At 39.9% G+C, this 19,051-nt stretch overlaps 5 protein-coding genes across 14 annotated transcripts; all 5 read left to right on the top strand.

The window, feature by feature from the left end:
• Window positions 1-491: 491 nt before the first annotated feature.
• LOC100678853 (dystrophin-like protein 1) lies at window positions 492-3,382 on the top strand. 9 transcript variants are annotated; one of them, XM_031922330.2, is made up of 3 exons: window positions 492-1,005; window positions 1,962-2,052; window positions 2,127-3,382. In XM_031922330.2, the coding sequence occupies exons 1-3, from the start codon at window positions 984-986 to the stop codon at window positions 2,206-2,208; spliced, it is 195 nt and encodes a 64-aa protein (XP_031778190.1). In that variant the 5' UTR covers window positions 492-983; the 3' UTR covers window positions 2,209-3,382. The 9 variants fall into 9 exon arrangements, with proteins under 9 accessions (XP_031778190.1, XP_031778193.1, XP_031778192.1 ...); XM_031922333.1 differs by having other exon boundaries at window positions 553-1,005; window positions 1,884-2,052; XM_031922332.1 differs by having other exon boundaries at window positions 556-1,005; window positions 1,847-2,052.
• Window positions 3,383-6,181: 2,799 nt separating this feature from the next.
• On the top strand, window positions 6,182-6,733 carry LOC107980616. Its single transcript, XM_016981483.1, has one exon. It carries the CDS (start codon window positions 6,182-6,184, stop codon window positions 6,731-6,733), a length of 552 nt encoding a protein of 183 aa, XP_016836972.1.
• A 1,450-nt stretch (window positions 6,734-8,183) lies between these two features.
• On the top strand, window positions 8,184-12,471 carry LOC103317663. 2 transcript variants are annotated; one of them, XM_016983642.2, is made up of 8 exons: window positions 8,184-8,277; window positions 9,251-9,641; window positions 9,842-9,899; window positions 9,965-10,006; window positions 10,115-10,253; window positions 10,491-10,662; window positions 11,177-11,656; window positions 12,138-12,471. In XM_016983642.2, the coding sequence occupies exons 1-7, from the start codon at window positions 8,272-8,274 to the stop codon at window positions 11,650-11,652; spliced, it is 1,284 nt and encodes a 427-aa protein (XP_016839131.1). In that variant the 5' UTR covers window positions 8,184-8,271; the 3' UTR covers window positions 11,653-11,656; window positions 12,138-12,471. The 2 variants fall into 2 exon arrangements, with proteins under 2 accessions (XP_016839131.1, XP_031777884.1); XM_031922024.1 differs by lacking the exon at window positions 8,184-8,277 and having other exon boundaries at window positions 9,394-9,503; window positions 9,586-9,641; window positions 12,138-12,470.
• An 89-nt stretch (window positions 12,472-12,560) lies between these two features.
• On the top strand, window positions 12,561-15,380 carry LOC116415974. The gene is made up of 2 exons (XM_031922025.2): window positions 12,561-13,316; window positions 13,378-15,380. Exons 1-2 carry the CDS (start codon window positions 13,227-13,229, stop codon window positions 13,843-13,845), a joined length of 558 nt encoding a protein of 185 aa, XP_031777885.1. The 5' UTR covers window positions 12,561-13,226; the 3' UTR covers window positions 13,846-15,380.
• Window positions 15,363-18,300, top strand: LOC116415994. The gene is made up of 4 exons (XM_031922096.1): window positions 15,363-15,946; window positions 16,136-16,846; window positions 16,925-17,775; window positions 18,107-18,300. Exons 1-3 carry the CDS (start codon window positions 15,363-15,365, stop codon window positions 17,058-17,060), a joined length of 1,431 nt encoding a protein of 476 aa, XP_031777956.1. The 3' UTR covers window positions 17,061-17,775; window positions 18,107-18,300.
• Window positions 18,301-19,051: the final 751 nt, after the last annotated feature.

The following is a 19,051-nucleotide window of genomic DNA, read 5'->3' as shown; positions in this document are numbered from 1 at the left end:
AAGAGAAGAGAAACTATCAAAAACGTCGAGTCCCCGTGACAAGCGAAAATCAATAGATTCGCTACAGTCAACTGTCAGCTTGCCGCAGAATAACTCGTCAAACTCAACATCAACGCAGTCTAAAGATGAGGATATTGAAGTGTTTGAAGTGAATTTATAAATTTTGGGAGGCGAAAATTGCCTGGCTATAATGAATTTCGCTTATATGAACATATTAAGCGACGCAATCGAAAGCAATAATTTTGACAAGTATCAAGAGGCGCTCGATAACACAAAGCAAAGGATTGCAGAGCTGCAAAGAGATGCAGACTCATCGTTGTAATAAGATTTGGGTTATAGTATGTATGTATATATGTATATATTGTGAAAATATTCGTGAATGTAAATATAAGGTTTATACGCATATGTATATAAAATTAGAATAGTGTAATAAAATTTAAATTTAAAATCAAAATCATTGTCTCTGCGATTAATCTTGTTTAAAATTTCCATTCCTCTTATAATCCAAATTTCATAAAATTAAACTAGCCCCTTGCATCAATGATTGGCCATATTAACCGAAGATCAAAATAAGTTAGTTCAATATTTCAAAACCAAAAACGTCAAATTATCTATTTTCATCAACACTCAAAATCTCGCAGAATTAAACGCGCTCATCAGTTTAAAAGCCCGCCAACCTACGTTTTTTCCGTTGCCAAACGAACATTTTCAAAATAAGTACTTATCTTATATAGCTGAACTGGCAACGCTAGCCGACAGTCGTGGAAATATGATACTCAAGTATGTACATACATTCAGTTGCGATTATCGTTCGAACCTTCGTGACATACGCATCGCTCTCTCGGCCTGCAGTGCTCCCTTCGCCATCCCTCTGGAACTGCCTGTCCTTCTTCTTCCGCTTTTAACTCGCCGCTGAAGCAGAATTGAGCTCGATCTTTTGGATTTTTCATCGACCTCACAACTTTCGAAAGTGAAATTTTGCTATGGTATCCTGTGTTGTCGGAGGTACTACTTTTAATAATTTGTATAATAATAAGAATTGCATCAATTTATCTTATACATTCCCGAAATTCTATTTTCTCTTGTATGGCTTTTTCTACGCCTTTAAACTGACTATCACTGGGTTTTTTAATTTAACCATAGTTGGATTTTTATTTAACTATACTTGCAATTAAATTCTTTGAATATCGAAAATTTTAAGACTGTGAGGCAGGCATATTAATATCCCTAACCACATTTATTATAGCATACTTAGAGCCAAAAGACCTTAGTTTTTTCCTTGACTTTGAGATCTGTATTTATTACTTCTGTATATATAACTATATAAGTAACTACACCGTTCCGAAAATTCAGAGCTTTGAACAGTGTTGTTTTCCTTTTCAAGTAGTTGATGATTTTAACGTAAATATTTCTTTTGATTTTTTGGTCAGTGAAGTATTATGATTTAATACAGTTATTGAAGAAAGATTCTATTCTCGGAAAGCATAAGTTGGTTTATACGTTTGCTAACTGCTAATTGCTAATTCCCAGTTTTGATTTACTGTGTACTATAAGGCAAGGATATTGGTACTGCTAACCACGCTTATTGCGTATACATAGGTGAACAGTACGTATAAATCCTCATAGCCAAATGACCCATACTTACTTTGTCATTACAATTTGGTTTACATCTGTTGAGTAATTTTAAATATCAACATTCTTCTATTTAATATTGATAAAATCGTTGGGATAGTTACTTAAAATACATGGATGCATTTTTATCAATCTAAGGTGAACTGGTTTCAACAGTAATTTATTTTTAACGCAATAATACATAATTATTTTGCCTGTGCCTCTGGATGTGTGGGTCATGTCATCCACTTGTCGAGCAATGTGATCAGTAGCTGTGGGAGCAAAAGAATTGGCACAAAGCTAAAAATCCAAAAGAATTCAGAAAAAAACTGACGAAATGGTTGTTATAGAACAACAGAATGACGCAGATTTAGAGAACAACGAAGCATCAAAAGACTATAACGTTGGTGACATTCTTAGAGCACCAAGAACCAGCAAATGGTAAGTTTGCTCTAAATCTTCGTTTTTCTTCTTCTTGAATAAGTTTAAAAAAAATATTATTGGTTTGGCAGAAGCTTCAATAAACTGGCCACAGCCAGCAAACGACTCGTCACAGTCAACAAACGATTCGCCACAGCCAAGGGCAGACTCGCCTAAGCCAACAATCGACTCGCCACAGGAAACGAACGACTCGCCACAGCCGACGAACGAGTCATACCCAACGAACGTCTCGTCAAACTCAATATCAACGCTGTCTAACGATGGGGATGTTGAAGTGTTTGATGTGAATTTACAAATTTTGGAAGACGAAGACTCGCCGCAGCCAATGAACGAATCACAGTTAACGAACGTCTCGCAACCATCGGTAAATTTGCCGCAGCCAACGGAAAATTTTCCACAGCTAGTGATCAGATCGTCGCAGCCAATGGCAAACTTTCCACAATATATACCAAATTTACAACAGCCATCGGCGAGCTTGCCGGAGCCAAGGTCAGATGCACCGCAGCCAACGCTCAGATCGTCGCAGTCAACGGCAAACTTTCCGCAATATATGCCGAGTTTACAGCAGCCATCGGCGAGCTTGCCAGGGCCAAGGTCAGATGCACCGCAGCCAACGCTCAGATCGTTGCAGTCAACGGCAAACTTTTCGCAATATATGCTAAGTGTACACCAACCGTCAACGAACTTGCCACAACGAATAATGAACTGGTCAGAGCCAACAGCAAATTCGCCACAATATACACTAAACTCTCAAGAACCATCAACGAGCTTCCAACAATCAATGCTGAACTGGACAGAGTCAACGGCAAAGTGGCTACAGCCAACTATCAGCTTGCCGCAGCTCACGAACGACGTGTCAAATTTAACATCAACGATGTCTAAAGTTGAGGATGATAAAGAGTTTGATGTGAATTTACAAATTTTGGGAGGCAAAGATTCGCTACAGTCAACTATCAGCTTGCCGCAGAATGACTCGTCAAACTCAACATCAGCGCTGTCCAACGATGAGGATGTTGAAGTGTTTGATGTGAATTTACAAATTTTGGGAAGCGAAAATTGCCTGGCTATAATGAATTTCGCTTATATGAACATGTTAAGCGACGCAATCGAAAGCAATAATTTTGACAAGTATCAAGAGGCGCTCGATGAGTTAAAGCAAAAGATCGAAGAGTTTAAGAAGGTAGTCTCATCATTGTAATAAGATTAAGGTTCAAGTATGTATGTGTACATGTATATATTGTGAACATATTTGTGCTTGTGAATATAAAGTTTGTACACATGTGTATGTAAAGTTAGACTTCCATAATAAAATTTAAACTGAATATTAAAATCATTGCCTATTATGCAATTAATCTTGTTTGAAATTTCCATTACTCTAACAATCCAAATTCCATAAAATTAAACCATCCTCTCGCATTAACGATTGGCGATATTAACTAAGCAAAAAAAAAGTTAGTTCAATATTTCAAAACTGCAAACGTCAAATTATCTACTTTGGTCAACACTCAAAACCTCGCAGAATAAAAAGCGCTCATTAGTTTAAAAGCCCGCCACCCGAGTCACCCGCAAAATTTCAAAACTCCATAAACTCGCAATGCGATTGGCTCTCATCGATCATCCGTACTCGCCCAGCCCCCCCCCCTGCCCCGCCGATAACATAATGTCGGCGGAATGACGGAACCGAGACTGCTCGGAATGGGGCACGCGTGACGTCCAGGTACCCCTGCTTCATGACCCGGAAATGACGCCCAGATAACATCACGTGTGGCGTGCATGGTGTGCCAGTATTCCATGACTGCCCTGTGCCGTCAATGTGCCTTCCCGCGTGTAGAGCTTCAAGCTCTGACAGTATATGACGGCACATCAACAGCACGCATGTTCCACAAACTGTGCCCCGCGGTTGGCACTGGGAAAGCACACGGATGGCACGTCGTGCTAACACTCAAAGCTATTTCATACGGGCCAATAAATACAAATATACACAGATAATAAGAAAATTTAATATATTTATTTTTATTATCTACATTTTCATTGATATTTTTGGTGTATATGGCATTATAAACATGTATCAGCATTTTTGCGCCAATTGTACACGTTCACCCCGCCATATTGCATCGCGTCATTTGCAGTGTATCCTTCGCACCGAAAGCACGTGTTTCCTCGCATTCACGCAAAATTAATAAATAACAGTCGTACAAGAAGTTGCAGCGAATAATTATTTATTAATACGAGTGTCTGTGTGTCTTGTGGTGCAGCAGCTGACAAGACTTTGGGACTTTGCATTTTTGGATTTGCAAAAAACTCGCAGCTTTTGAAGAGTGTATTGGATCTCGGAACGCATCTACAAAAGGTGTAAAAGTTTCCTTTAAATTATTATTTTTCATCTATCTCTTGTGTCATTCGTTCATAGTTTTTTATAATATTTCAATGTTTAAGTAATTAAAAGATGTCGAACCCGTGTCGTAAAATATGTAAATTTGCAAAATAACCTTATTTTATTGATATATTTTGTACTTGATGCATTTTGCTTTGTCAGTTAGTCTAATAATTATACATGCTTCATTTTTATTCTCTTTTCTACTTAATTCTTAACTATTGATAAACACACACATATGCACATATATATATATATATATATATATATGTGTGTGCGTGTGTTTATATACAGACTCTATCGCCAGTATAATTTCAGAATTAATTTGTTGTATTCCTATAAAGCAATATTTTTTTCCGTGAAAATTTTTTTAACCTTTTAAACTAACCTTACTTTAGCCACTTTATATTGTTTAACAGCGGTATTAATTATCATAAAAACTAAATTTTATATTCTCTTTTATAAATAATTATTAACAAAAAACACATAGATGTGTGTATATATATAGAGAGAGAGAGAGACAGATACTCTGATATCGCCCGTATAATTTTAAAATAATTTGTTGTGCTTTTATAAAACAATAGATATTTTTTCCGTGAAAAATTTATTAACATTTTAAACTAACCTTACTTTAGCCACTTTATTTTGTTTAGCAGCTGTATAATATCTAATTATCATAAAAACTACATTTCTTATTAAATAACTATTAAATTTTTTTTACTAACCTTACTTTTTACAATTATTTGCGCTTAAGGGGCGGTCGGGGGTAAAAACATCCCTAGTTTTAAGTTTAATAAATCATTTAACCGGAAGAAAATTGAAATCAGACCTTTAGTTTTTTCCTTTTCTAGATTGACAAACGTGAATTTCATTATCTAAAAATTGCTTTTCCTGCTATTTATTTATTTTGTTTTGACAATTGCATTAATCACAGACCTTATTTTCTTATTTCCTTTGATGAACAAATTATTGTAATTATAATCAACGTAATTGTAGCTTCTGTTTTGGCCCTTTGTTTAATTTTTTTGACAGTTATGATATAAATAATCTTGCTTTTAGCTTTTTATTCACTTTTATTTGATTCGATTAAGAATTAATAGATTTTTTAACTTGAAGTTTAGTTGATTCGATTGACTATTTTATTTAAATCAAACTCATTGAACCATGCATAAACTCAAATCCATGCGTACTCATAAACCCCTCGAATTATGTGGTTATGATCATAGAGCCCGTTTATTTAACAGAGCACGACAAGTGTCCTCTGAAAGCATCATTAGTAATGAATCTGAAGCTTCTTGTGGTGATTTCATTTGCCATAATCTCAGTGACTCAGCGCACAGTGAAAATTATGTTTTGAATGATAACGCGGCCGATGATGTAGCTTTCAATAGTGATGATGGTCAGAGTAGTGACAGGTTTCAGGATATGTCAGACCATACATCGACGACTGAATCTTTGGATTCGTTAAATTCTTCTGTAATATCTAATCAAGGCGATGCATTAGGCAATATCGAAGCATTTGAAGCTCATCTTGCCACAGCTTTCACAGAAGCCAATATGAATCATCAGCAAATTAAAATTGTTTTGAAAGCTCTGAAAACCCATGATTGTTTTTCTACTTTGCATGAGGATCCCCGAACAATATTGAAGACTCCTAATTTCTCTACTCCTACTTTGAAAATTGCTGGAGAGGAGTATCTTCATTTAGGTATTGAATAGGGGCTTAGTCGTATTATTCTCTCCACTCCTCCGGAAATGATTCCTGATATTCTGCAAGTGGATATGAGCACTGATGAGGCATCACTAGATAAAGCTAGTAAAATTATTATGTGGCCCATTCAAATTAGAATTGTAAATATTCCTAAAAGTGCTCCAGAGATTGTTGGTATTTTTAAAGGTGAGAAAAAGCCAACAGATGCTACACTGTTTTTTCAGCTCGTTGTCGATGACTTTAATAGAATTTCTGAAACTGGTATAGATTTTCAGGGCAAAACTAAATTTTTGAAATTCCGATGTTTTATTGCTGATACACCTGCGCGATCTTTTTCATTAGGTCACTGTGGATATAATTCTAAAGCTCCATGTTCCAGATGCTGGGTTAGAGGAGAGTTTATTCGTCCAGGAGTAATGGTTTATCGTGGTTTTGATCATGCTCGTCGTACGCAGGATGAGTATTTATTGCAAGTGGATACGGATCATCAGCAGAACAGTTCATACAAATATTTGTTGATAGAGCATCAGATGTTAAGAGCATTGAATTTCTTTCATAGAACACCCATGTTTTGTTACATCTTGCTGAGGTTGTGAGATCATTTGGAACTTTAGATTCTTTCTCTGCATTTCCATATGAAAATAATATGACGTATTTTAGAAAATTGTGCAGAAAACCCGCTCAACATTTGGAACAAATTTCCAAAAGCCGTGCTAAGAATTCTTCTGTTAACGTTAGGAAGCATGTTGATAGCAACTGTTTAAAATTTATCAGTTCACATTTAGATGGCCCAGAACCTGAAATTGATTATACCTATAGGCAATATAAAAAGTAGTTTATGGAGGATCTCAGGTATTATCAGTCTTTCAGTCTGATAATACATTCATTCTTCGAAATAAGTCAATTTGCGTTGTTCAAAATGTTATTGTAATTAACGACAAAGATTTCTATCTTCTGGTCAAAAGTTTTGAGCTTGTTCAAAACTAGTATGATTTTCCTTGTCCTTCTTCATCTTTTGATGTTTTCTTTGCTCTGAGTTATCTCCACAACTTTCTCTTATAAGATTTGAAGAAATAGAAAGCAAATGTTTTAGGATGCCCTACTGGCCACGACTACCTACAAAAGATTGTGTTTCAGAAATATTCATTGTTACTAAAATTTTATCATCGCATCGTGATTAGTACGTGTATTTATTTCATTTAATCTCGTCTTTGATTTTATTTCTTTCAAATATTTCCTTTCATTATCGCATATCCTACTCTAAAAAAATACATCGTAATCAATTTATTCGTTTTCTAGTTAGTTGTTCGTTTTCGCGCGCGATTTCTGCGTATATTTGAATTCCTAATCTCGAAAAGTGGAAATGAAAAAAAAGAACGGACGTGGAGCGTTTAAAGTCGCTAGTAATAAAAAAAGGCTATTCGATTTCCAGATTATTTTCCAATATTTTGTTTAGTATATTAGATTTTGTATTCACATTCTTCGCATGTACATAATAATAATTATTTTTGAGTTCAAATGGTGTGACGGTTCGGCAACCTGAGATTTTATCTAAAAACGTAATTTGAATTCGTTAAAATGCGCAAACTTCTAAACCAACGTGAAATTTCATCGAAAACCTAACCTGAGATTGTGAGCTATTTTCATTTTGTATGTGCTTTTGCAGAGTTATAAGCCACGCGACATACGAAAAGGCTCGATCTTGGGATGAGGAGGTTTCAGAAATAAAAACACTTAATAATAAAAATAACTATTTAATGTTAAAATCCACATTCACACACAATTTAGAGAGTTCTCTGTAGGTCTTTAAAATTACGACTCAAGTTACATTTTGCCGTACGGACTCGCGAATAAAAGCTTGATTTTAGTTCGTCTGTTCACTAGAGACTCGCAGGCGCAACTGACTAGCTCGACGTGGCAATCACGCGATATTTCGACGATAAGAGAGGGGCTAACTCCTCGACAATAACATAGACTATACTTTTGAATTGTAACGGCCTAAACAATTCTTTATGCCTGAAACCTTCCATAAAGGACCCAGCTCATTTTGATAAACACTAGACTTTGGAGGAATCCACTCCAACTCGAAAGTTGTACAAGAGCAACTTCTGGCAGCCATGCAACTATATCACATATGTTTGTATGTAGCACAATTCTATACTTAAGTTATGTTTGCCTAAATACGAACACGTGTGTGTGTATGTATGTGTGTGTGTGTGTGTGTGTGTGTTGGTGTCTATCTGTGCGGTGGCAATTCACTTTTTTCCTCCATTTATCTCTCTCCCTTCCTACCGTCTTGCCTACTTCCCAGTGTCTCCTTTCGTCTCCCCCATTCTATCCCTTCCTCTGCCGCTTGCCTTCCCTCCCGTCATTCTTCCATCTGATCTGTCCTTCATCTCTTCATTCATTCTTTTTCGGCTTCATTTCTTCCTTTCTTTTCTCTCCTTCTCTCTTATTTCCTCTTTCCCTAATGCACTTTCTCTCTTCCTTTCGCCTCCTCCCTTTCTCTCACATACCTTTTTTGCTTTCCCTTCTTGCCTTCTACCTTCTTTTCCGATCTTCTCCCTCCCTGCATTTACTCTTTGGCCCTGCCCTTCTCTCCTCCCATTTTCCATTATTTCTTATACACTTGTCTACTCTATACCGTCTCTTCCACAAACTATTCAACCTCTTTTTCTCCCTCTTTCCGGCTCTCCCCCCCCCTCTCCCTTCCATCCTTTCTCCCACCCTCTCTCCTTTCCTCCCTCTTTCCCTACTTCCCTCTCACCTTTTAAACCTCTTAACATTCTTCCCTGTCTGTCCTCCTACCTCCTTCTTACCCATCCCCTTTTCCATCCTCTATTTTTCATTATTTCCTTTTCTCTCTCCCGCCCTTCCCCCCTCCCATTCCTCCTTTATTCCTCCCATTAGTAGGTTTTCTTCCATTATTCCGGATCACAACCTTTCGATGTTTGGTGAAATTGAATATTAATGTGACCAGAGAAAAATAGTACTCTCGGAAATATGGTATGCTCGTTTAGTATACATGTCGAAAAAAAATCTTGTACTTTCACTTTGTTTGTATAATGTACTATTTCTTAGCATATATAATGAACACAATTTAACGTTCACAGATGTCGCATAAACAAAAAACTTTCGGGGGGCCTACTCCTGCGACAGCTGTGTCCAACCTCATGGCTGATTTGGAGAGGACAAAGGCTGAAAATGCTAAATTGTTTCAACTGCTACAGAGGACATCACAACAACAAAAGACGCGTATAAACGATATTACGCGGACAAACACCACCTTGACGAACGTTAACAAACCGACAAATAAGACAAAGAACACAGTTGAGAATATACGAACTGCAACTAACGCAACTAACGGTAAGACAAAGAAACACATGATATTAACGGAAGATGTGGACGACATACGGTCATTTAATAATGAGACAATGACACCTGACAGTAGACACGAGACGATGACGGATAAAAGAACAAGTAGCCGAGCCGATATACCTAAAGGTAGTTTAAAAGCGCTGCTCATATTTAAAAATTCAAATTTCTCGCTTTATGTTCTTATAACAAATAATAAAAACAAAATTACGATAAATATTATAAATTACAAACAATTGTGAAGCGAAATTTGAATTTTTAACTGACTATTAGACTACTTAATTACCATAAATTAAAAATGCTTCAATTCAATTATTAATGTTAAACAGCCTCAACATCCAACCTTACTACGGAAGAGTTCCAAAGAAAAGTTCTCCAGTCATTGACGTAAGACAATGACAAGTCTACAATTGCTTTATCGATACTAATCTATCATTTTCCTCAAATTGTAGTGATCTCGGAAAAAGATTATCTGTCTGCGAGCGTATGACTACGTAAGTAATAAAGTAATTAACTTTGTAGCTAAATAAAATTTTGGGGGTAAAATTTTAAGGAAAATTATTCCCAAGATTCTTGGTTATTAAGATGGTTTAATTTTTTAGGGAAAACAATACAATGTTGCAGAGTCTTACGGCGAAAAAGAAAGTTGGCAAAATAAATCCTCCAAGCTGGTTGCCTTTTAAAAGTGTCCAGGATCTGATTTCCTTCGAAAATGTGGATGACGACACGTACAATCAAACTGTAAGTATATTAAGGTGTATGCATATGCACCTGTGTTTGTATGCACATCAATCTGTGTGTGCGTGTGTGTGTGTTTGTATGCGTGTGTATATGTGTGTCTGCGTGTGGCTTTGTGTGTTTGAGCGCGCGCGCGCGTGTGTATATGTGCGTGTGCGTGTGGCTTTGTGTGTTTGAGTGCGCGTGTGTGTGTGTGTGGGTTTGTGTGTGTACATGTATTAATGAATATATAATTTGCAGGTCGATTATCTAGCGTATTTGGGTGGCCACAACGTCGACGATTGTATTTCAATATACCTTAAGAACAGTTTTGCATTGACGGAGAATTTGCTGAAAAAATTTTCTTGGCTTGGCCAACGAACTAAAAATATTACAAATCTCTCTGAATTACGCTTTATAACAACTTGCCAAGGTAATATTTTGTTTTTGTGATAATAATACTTTCTCCACCTTTCTTCCTCCTCTCCCATCCCTCCTCCCTTCCTTTCTTCGTTTCCTCCTCTTTTTTTCGTTCCCTTTTTCCCTCGCTTTTTCTATCCCTGTTCCTACCCTTTTCCCTCCCTATTCCTTTCCCCCTGTGTCTTCTTTCCTCCCTCTTTTTATGTTTCTTCCCGTCTCTATACAGCCCTTGCTTTCTCTCTTTCTCACTCTCCCTTTCCCCTCCAACTCCTGTCCTCTCTCCGTTCATTCGTCTCTCCCTCCTTTTCCTTTTTATGCCCTTCTTCCCTGTACCTCCTCTTCCTTCTTCCTTTATCTTTCACGCCCTTCTTCACTCTCCCTTATCCTTTTTTTCTTTTTTTTTTTTTGCTCTTTCTTTCCTTCCTTTCATCCTCCCTTCATCTCTTCTTTCCTCACTTACTCCTTCTCTGCCTCCCTCCTTCTTTTCCCCTTATTATGTTGATGATATAATTACTTATCTTTTGCAGAAGCGGTGTCCTTACACCATAAGTTTAAAAAGCCTAACAGCACGGAGTTTTCGGACGCCGTGACCAAAGCTCTGAAGGCTCTTAAAGAGAACTTGCGGCGCCAAATTGCAGCAAAAGCTGCTGAAAAGCAGCCACCTCGACGATCAAGGTCTCGATCGCCGAATGGAAGCGAGGATAGCTCTGAAACAAGCACTTTAAGGAGGAAGGTGAAGAGGCTTAAAAAAAAGCAACCACTTCGACAGTCCAGATCCAGGTCTCGATCGCCGAATGGAAGCGAAGATCGCTTTGAAACAAACGCTTCGAGGAGAAAGAACGTGGTGGAGTTTAAAAAAAATAACCACCTCGGCAGACCAGACCCAGGTCTTGCTCTCCGGATGGGAGCAAGGAACGCTTTGAAGCAAGTACTCCGAAGAGCAGCAGGGGGATGGAGCAGGTGCAGAACGAACAAATCCTGTAGTCACACAGCAGTACCTTAGTACTGTGAGTAGCCTTTATTAAAGTTATTTGGCATATTTTTAACACCGTTCCTATTTTTGTACCCTTCCTTTTCGTCTTTCTTGATCTGCGTCCCTCTCCATCCCTTCCCTCCTCCGTTTTTTCATCCCTTTCTCACTCCCTCCAACCCTTCTCTCCTTCCTCCATCCATCTCTTCCTTCCTCCCTTATTTCTTCATCCCGTTCTACCTCTTTCCTACTCTTCTTTTCTTCTTTTCCCCTTCTTACCTCTCACCTTTATCAGCTCTCGTCTTTACCCTCCTCTCCATTTTTCCCTCCTTTCCCCTTTCTTCGATCTCGCCCTTCCTAGCTCTCACCCTCCTTTTCTTCCTTGTTTCCTCATTTTCTCCTTCCCCTTCACCCTTGCTAGCTTTCACACCCTCCTTCTTTCCTTTCTTCCTTACCTGCCTTCTTCTTTGCCTTCCGCCTATTCTTTTTATTTTATTAAGAAAAAAATTGTTTTTCAGACCACATAATAATAACGTGATAACCACCATTGCCGATATTCGTAATGTCGAGAATGCCGAGGATTTCCCATTCCCCCTGAATATAGAAAATATCAACAATTGTGCAGAGAATGACTTCGAGAGAGTTGCTGAATTTTAGTATGAGGCGCAAGATATGGAAGAAAGAGGAGAAAATGAAGAATATTATGCTGCAGAAGAAGATGATGAAGGGAAAAATGAATAAAATAAAGAAGAAAGCGAAGATAGCGACGAAGTGATGCAAATTGAGTGCCTTATAGACGACCCCGTTGTTCGTTCATACATTCTTTCGCAGTCTATGATGAACAAAAAATTATATAAAAAATAAAAAAACATACAAATTAAAATTAATATTCTTATTATTTACAAAATATGTTATTAATATAAATTAAAAATTATGTATAGTGAATTTCTGCCGGTGGAGAGCACGGTGTGCTAGCACGCTGTGACCGCAATGTGCCGGCACGTGCTGTCATGCTGATTATCCCCGCCGATAACATGATGTCGACGGAATGACGGCACCGAGACTGCTCGGAATGGGCCATGCGTGACGTCCAGGTACCCCTGCTCCATGACCCGGAAATGACACGGCATTGTGCTCAGCACAATGCTGGCACGCGATGTTATCGGGGACGTCCCCAAGACATCTTTCGTTGGAATTTTCAACAATTTTTTTTTCCTGCCATCCGGGAAGTCATAATTTTGACATTTTGGCGGCACAGCGTGCCAGCACGCCTGCTCACATTGCGACGGCACGAAACTTTGTCAGAATGACGGCCATGTGTGCCGGCTTTATGCCACCGGCACGAACGAAAGCACAATGCCGTCATTTCCGGGTCATTTTCATGGAGCAGGGGTACCTGGACGTCACGCGTGGCGTTAAAGCTGCTCGTTAAACTCGTAGTACCCAATATCCTGTATGCAGGTTCGGGACTGCTCGTCGTACTCGCAGCATCCAATATCGCTATGCAAGTTCTAGACTGTCTCGACTACTCACCCTATAAAAAGAAGTCGTAGAGCGGGGAACTGTCATTATTTGTCTAACTTGCCTGAGAGTAAGAGCTAAGAGAAATGTTTTGTTCCTGTAGCCTACCTGACCATCTTGATGATTCTCGTCTGCAGAGGGCTAGGACGATGGAGCTACCTGTGACACCATTTGCCGTAAGTATCAATATGTTACATAGATTTTTGTCAATAATTAAATTTTGACATTTGTTCATAGTTAACACACGACGACGAGACCATGGCTACGACGAGCTCGGAGGAAGGTTTTCCTCTCTCGTGGTCTCCCCTGGCGCACAGCTCTGCTCTGTCCGACACGAGCTTGGTGGCGGCGGCTTCCCTTCTGGAGAAGGCCCTGCTGGTGGGAGACTCATTCCCCCGCCTCCCATCGACGAAGAAGGAGGTACCGGGGAAGTGGGCTCTGCTGGAGCGCGACCTCTACCTCTCCAGCAACAGCGATCTCGTGATGCAAGAGTTGGCGAAGGTGTGCCCTCCTCGTCAGCAGAGCGTACCATCGAGTGACGACGAGGAGAAAGAAAATTCTCCCGTGCGCTCTCCGGTACCCTCTGCTGATAAGAAGCGCGCATCTCGTAAACGTTCCCCGGAAAGTCCCTGCGTACGCAAGGCCACCCGACCATCGCAGGTGATTGGCGCCAAGCGCCGCAGATTAGATTTTAAGGACTTTTAATTGTATTTTTTTTTTAAATAAAAACAATAAAAAAAAGGAAGTCGAATGGAGAGGTAATCTTGATTGGCTGTCACAGGTGAGAGCGATGGTAGGGGCTCTCATCACTTCCTTAAAAAAAAGAAGAAAAAAATGACCTTGAATCCGATAGTATGCTTCCACCACTTACGTAACTTTGTTACAGTTTTTATTATTGTAAAAAAAGTGACGGGAGTCGGGCGCGAATCTCGAACCTCCGACTTGCAAGTCCGACACTCTACCATTTGAGTCACAGCCGACGATGGATTTTTCTAATCGATCTGTTATAGTAATTAGACGCCTGTGACGTGTCCTTAAGTAACAACTTTAAAATTTTTTTTTATTAAATTAATAATGACCTTGAATCCTAGAGCTTGCTTTTACCACTCAGAGATAGCGCGAACTAGTTTAATTTTTTTTTAGAGAGGTGATGAGAGCCCCCACCTTCGCTCTCACCTGTGAGGTACTACCAACTTATCGTCACTAATGAGCCTCTTATCACGAGTGGTGAGAAGCGCATGCGCGACTCGTTTACCTCTCCGTTTATCTCTCTTTTTTTTAACTTTATTCAATCATATTTTGTACATCATTGTAATAGTTTCTGAGTGGTGACGAGGGGGCAAGACACTCGGTGCTCCATCCACAGTCGACCTCGTCAATACCTCGGTTGCTGAGTAGTCATTGTTTCATTATCTTTGCGTTGTGCACGGCACAGATCGGAACCCAGTTCGGTGTATGATGCGAGCAGACGGTGTTGGTAATCGTGGCTTCCTGGAGCTTCTGCAGTGAAGGACGTCCTACTTCTTCCAGATCGTAGATGTTGTACGTCATCGTCACTCCCATCAACCACTTCTTCTTCTCTCGGCCCTTGACGTAGACTTTGCTCGCATCTCGCAGCACGTTCTGGATTGTGGTGGCGACCTCGTCGTAGCAGATGTCACCCGAGCTCCAGGGTATCCCGTGGTAGTTGTACTCCAACCATCGATTTTCGCTCTTGTACTTGGCAACTAAGTAGTCCCAGCTAGATGGTGGCTGGAAGAGGTAGACAGACGGCAGAGAGCACGGCCACCTCCTTGAATACAAAGTCGTTCACCGACCTCTTGAAGCCTTGTACGTCTACTACAAACTCCATCTCGATGGCAACTGATTCGCTGCTCTAACCGCTTTTATACCCTTCTCTGAGGCTTACCCCACCACGTCTGCTATGGTGAGTCGATGCATGTTCGATCGATCGGCAGAACTTACTGAGACCCTGCGAGTCCATGCAGGTCCTGGAGAAGCTGTTCTAACCTGTAGATCTCTGCGAGCGTAGATCAGAATTTCTTTCAAGCCGATGCTGGTTTGCCAATATCTGTTCGAACCTGTAGCACCTTTAGGTGTATATAAGGAGCCAGGGGTCCGAGATTTCTTCAGTATAAACAGTTTTTCGAGGAGTGAACAACTCTTCGGAAAACCTAGAGGAAAAACAGCCTACGAAGAAGAAGACACTCTTCAGGGTCACCATGGCTTCTGTAGAGGACTGCAGGGAGGCCGTCGCAATGATGCAGGAGGCACTGAGTCTCATGGTTGAGGGTGCCATCGACGATGCATCCGTGGAACGCTGGACCAACGTCATTGTACCCGATCACATCGCTACCTTCGAGCGCCTCTTGGAGACACCAGGGCCAGTGGCACTCCTGCATACCCTGCGATACAGAATGAGCTGTTGTGTCAAGCGTGGTGGAAGCCTCCAGCAGCCAAGTGTAGCTTGGAACAAAGTGAAGTCGGCTTTTGCGAGACATCTGGACATATCCACGTTCATGGATGACGCTAGAGCTCTCTTCGCCTCGAAGATCGAGCTCGCGCTCCGTGAACACAATGCTGTAAAAGTGAATACAGTGCTAGCAGCCGAGTACGTGATCGTCAAGAATGACGAGGGAACGAAGGACATCAAGTACTACAACACGAAGAGTGCGTCGATTTATCAGACCACTGACTTCAACGAGTGGTACACCGCGAACGTCCAACAGCCCATTGAACGCGACATCGAAGAATTCCAAGAGCGATATGCCGGTGAATGTGAACAAGTTGAATCCGATGAGAGGAAGCTCCTACATCGATCTACCATCCCTCATCAAGTTGAAGCACGCATGCATCAACGTTAAAAACAACGACAACCAGTGTTTCAAGTGGGCTGTGCTATCTGCGCTGCATCCAGTACCAGATCATGTAGATAGAGTTTCAAAGTACCAGGAATTCGCGGACGAATTAAATTTTGAGGGTATTGACTTCCCAGTGCCGCCGAAACACATCGTCAAGTTCGAGAAGCAGATTACTACGTGGATGAGGACGACAACGACGACGATGAAGAGGTGGAGGACGATGACGACATCGAGCTATTGCCTAAATTTCACTATGTGTTGATAAAAGACCTGTCGAGGCTAGTGAGTGCGCAGTTGTCGAATCGAGCACACAAACAATATATCTGTGAAAGGTGTCTCCATTACTTTCGTAATCAATTAAAACTGCGGGCTCACGAGGTCGACTGCGCACAAGTCAATCAGTGCAAAGTGAAACTGCCCACGAAACACGACAACATCCTCAAGTTCAAAAACTTTGGGCACAGAGAGCGAGTGCCTCTCGTCGTCTACGCCGACTTCGAGTGCCTGTCGCGACCTGTCGACGACGACGACGAGCGTGCGTACCAGCAGCACGAGCCATTCAGTGTCGGCTTCTACCTCAGATTTAGTTTCGACGATTCTCGTTCCGAGTACAAGTGCTACAGGCAGATAGACGAAGGCTCGCAAAGTTCAGCCGAGTGGTTCGTGAAGAGCCTGCAAGCTTTGACTGTAGAAATGAAAGAGATATACAAGAACCCCAAACCTATGAATGCTCTCACAGCATCGGAGAGAGAAGAGTTTGAGAGAGCTATAGTCTGCTACATCTGTCGGAAGCCATTCTCAGCTGAGGACACGAAGGTCAAGGATCATTGTCACCTCACTGGGAGGTATGTATACTGAATTATGTCATCACAATTTGATTATTTCTAACCTCACATTGTTCTGTGTATGTGTTTCAAATACAGAGGTCCAGCGCACAATAAGTGCAACACCAACTACAACGACTCGAGAACCATACCCGTGATATTCCACAACCTCAGCGGCTACGACTCTCATCTCTTTATCAAGGAGATAGCAACCTGTTTCAAGGGTCGAGTGTAGTGATGTTCGATAATTATCGATAAGTGCAAATATCGATATTTTTGTTTCAATATATCGGAATTTTTTATCGATATTTTACTAACCGATTATTGAAAGTATCAATATGTTATACGTAAATATCGATAGTTTATTTTACCTAATTTTTTGGTCAACAGAAAAATTTCTGTCGCGTCGGGACGTAAGAAGAGTGACATAGTGAGATTTCAAACTGGAGAGTGGGGAGGAGCTCCATAAGGGGCGCAGAGTGCGCGCTTGCGTTGTGACGAAGGCACGAACGCCGAGAGATTTGGACTATGTCCGATAGACCGATATCGTGAAGCGCATTCGCGCGCGAGAGAGAGAGAGAGAGAGAGAGAGAGGGAGCACACTCGGCAACTCGGCTGCGATAGCTACGCATCAACGAACACGGCGGGTGATTTTCAAAGACGACAACAACGGGGTGAGTCGGTGAGCGGTATTTCGGAGCAACCAAAAGTGCACTTTGGCAGTTCCTGTTATTGTAGAGAACGACAAGCGAGAGTGAGAGCTCATCATACGCATCAACATAGACGCGGCGGGCGATTTTCAACGACGACGACGAGGTGAGCCGGTGAGCGGTATTTCGGAGCATCATAAAGTGCACTTTGGCAGTTCCTAGTAGAGAACGACAAGCGAGAGAGTTCTTGGAATCGGTCCGGCCGGTCCGGCGAAAATCTACACGTTGACTACTTAACAGGTATGTATGTATGTATACTGATATATACACGATTAGTCGTTTGCGGTTTGTTCGGGTTCAAAGAAATTTATTGCACGCATTCTTATAGCTACGCTAGTTGACCGCCTGTATCAGCACGATAGACAGTAGTTTTTTTTCTCTCCCACGACATTGACGATCACAATATTGACGTTCGCGATTCGTATTTCATTCGAAATTCCAAACTCCCACTAGTCACTACATTATATAAGCGGGCGTTGAGTATACTGCTGAGTAATAAGCGAAAGTCAAACTAGGTATAAATGTTTCTCTAGTTTAGGATTATGTCTAAATTTTTTTTCAAATCTTGCAGGGTATCCGTGGCTTGGTGTCAGTTAACAACCTCAGTCTTCAGTTCGTCTTCGCTTAAGCGTATTGTAAATTACAAGCCAGTCTTTCAAGTTCACAGCTTGCGGCGTAACTTTAACTTTGTAAGTAATTAATTTATAAATTCTATACAAGTCTATATCTATTATAGTAATTTCAATCATATTTTCTAACTTTTATAGTGATGGATCCTTTAATAGTCATATCATCTTAAACTCTAACACGACTGACGACATTATTGTTTTCCAATCTCCAATCCAAAAACAGTATGCATATAAATTAATTCCATTATCCAACTAAATAATTAAGAAAATGTAATATTATTTTATACATTGTTTTAAATTATTTCAATTTGAAATTTTCGTAATTAATCAATATCAAAATTCAAAATTTATCCTTTCATATACGTAATTATTAACATGTTTTTAACAGATATGAATAATGATAGAGTAGCTATTATAGCTAATTTACTTAATTATTTAGAAGACGAAAAAGTAATATTGTTACGTTTAGTATTTAGGTTATCGTTAAAATCTAGTTTTTTTTTATGATATTCAAGAACTGCGTGATATAGAGACAATCCTGAAAAGAAAGAAAAAAACTTTAGATCTAATATTGTCCTGGTGTAATGATATAAAAGGAAAAGATAAAACAGAAGAATTATACCTAATTCAAATTCAAATAAAATTATTGGACAATACTTCATTGATTAATAGTCTTTTAGGCTCTATATTTGACTACATTTTAGAATTATATTCCTCGGATGAAAGTTTGGCTGATACCGTTTTAATTGAAGGAAATAGTGATCTAAGTATAAGTGACGAGGGAGATTTTGATTTTGAGTAAAATAATTACTAGATACTAGATAGAAAAAGTAAGTCAGGTCTTAAAAATTGATTAAACATAAGTTAATTACAAAATTATTGTCTTA

This window comes from Nasonia vitripennis, chromosome 1, assembly GCF_009193385.2.
Source record: "Nasonia vitripennis strain AsymCx chromosome 1, Nvit_psr_1.1, whole genome shotgun sequence".
NCBI lineage: Eukaryota > Metazoa > Arthropoda > Insecta > Hymenoptera > Pteromalidae > Nasonia > Nasonia vitripennis.
This window is presented reverse-complemented; position numbering and strand designations above follow the sequence as displayed.

Excerpts from the sequence above, each read along its gene's own strand:
- LOC100678853 (XM_016981076.3), top strand. The coding sequence starts at position 2,378 with ATGAACGAATCACAGTTAACGAACGTCTCGCAACCATCGGTAAATTTG.
- LOC107980616 (XM_016981483.1), top strand. The coding sequence starts at position 6,182 with ATGATTCCTGATATTCTGCAAGTGGATATGAGCACTGATGAGGCATCA.
- LOC103317663 (XM_016983642.2), top strand. Across the intron at positions 10,007-10,114 it reads GTCTGCGAGCGTATGACTAC|GGAAAACAATACAATGTTGC; the intron begins GTAAGTAATAAA and ends TTAATTTTTTAG. Across the intron at positions 10,663-11,176 it reads CTTTATAACAACTTGCCAAG|AAGCGGTGTCCTTACACCAT; the intron begins GTAATATTTTGT and ends TATCTTTTGCAG.
- LOC116415974 (XM_031922025.2), top strand. The coding sequence starts at position 13,227 with ATGTTTTGTTCCTGTAGCCTACCTGACCATCTTGATGATTCTCGTCTG. Across the intron at positions 13,317-13,377 it reads TACCTGTGACACCATTTGCC|TTAACACACGACGACGAGAC; the intron begins GTAAGTATCAAT and ends ATTTGTTCATAG.
- LOC116415994 (XM_031922096.1), top strand. The coding sequence starts at position 15,363 with ATGGCTTCTGTAGAGGACTGCAGGGAGGCCGTCGCAATGATGCAGGAG. Across the intron at positions 15,947-16,135 it reads GTTGAATCCGATGAGAGGAA|TGCCGCCGAAACACATCGTC; the intron begins GCTCCTACATCG and ends TTGACTTCCCAG. Across the intron at positions 16,847-16,924 it reads CATTGTCACCTCACTGGGAG|AGGTCCAGCGCACAATAAGT; the intron begins GTATGTATACTG and ends TTTCAAATACAG.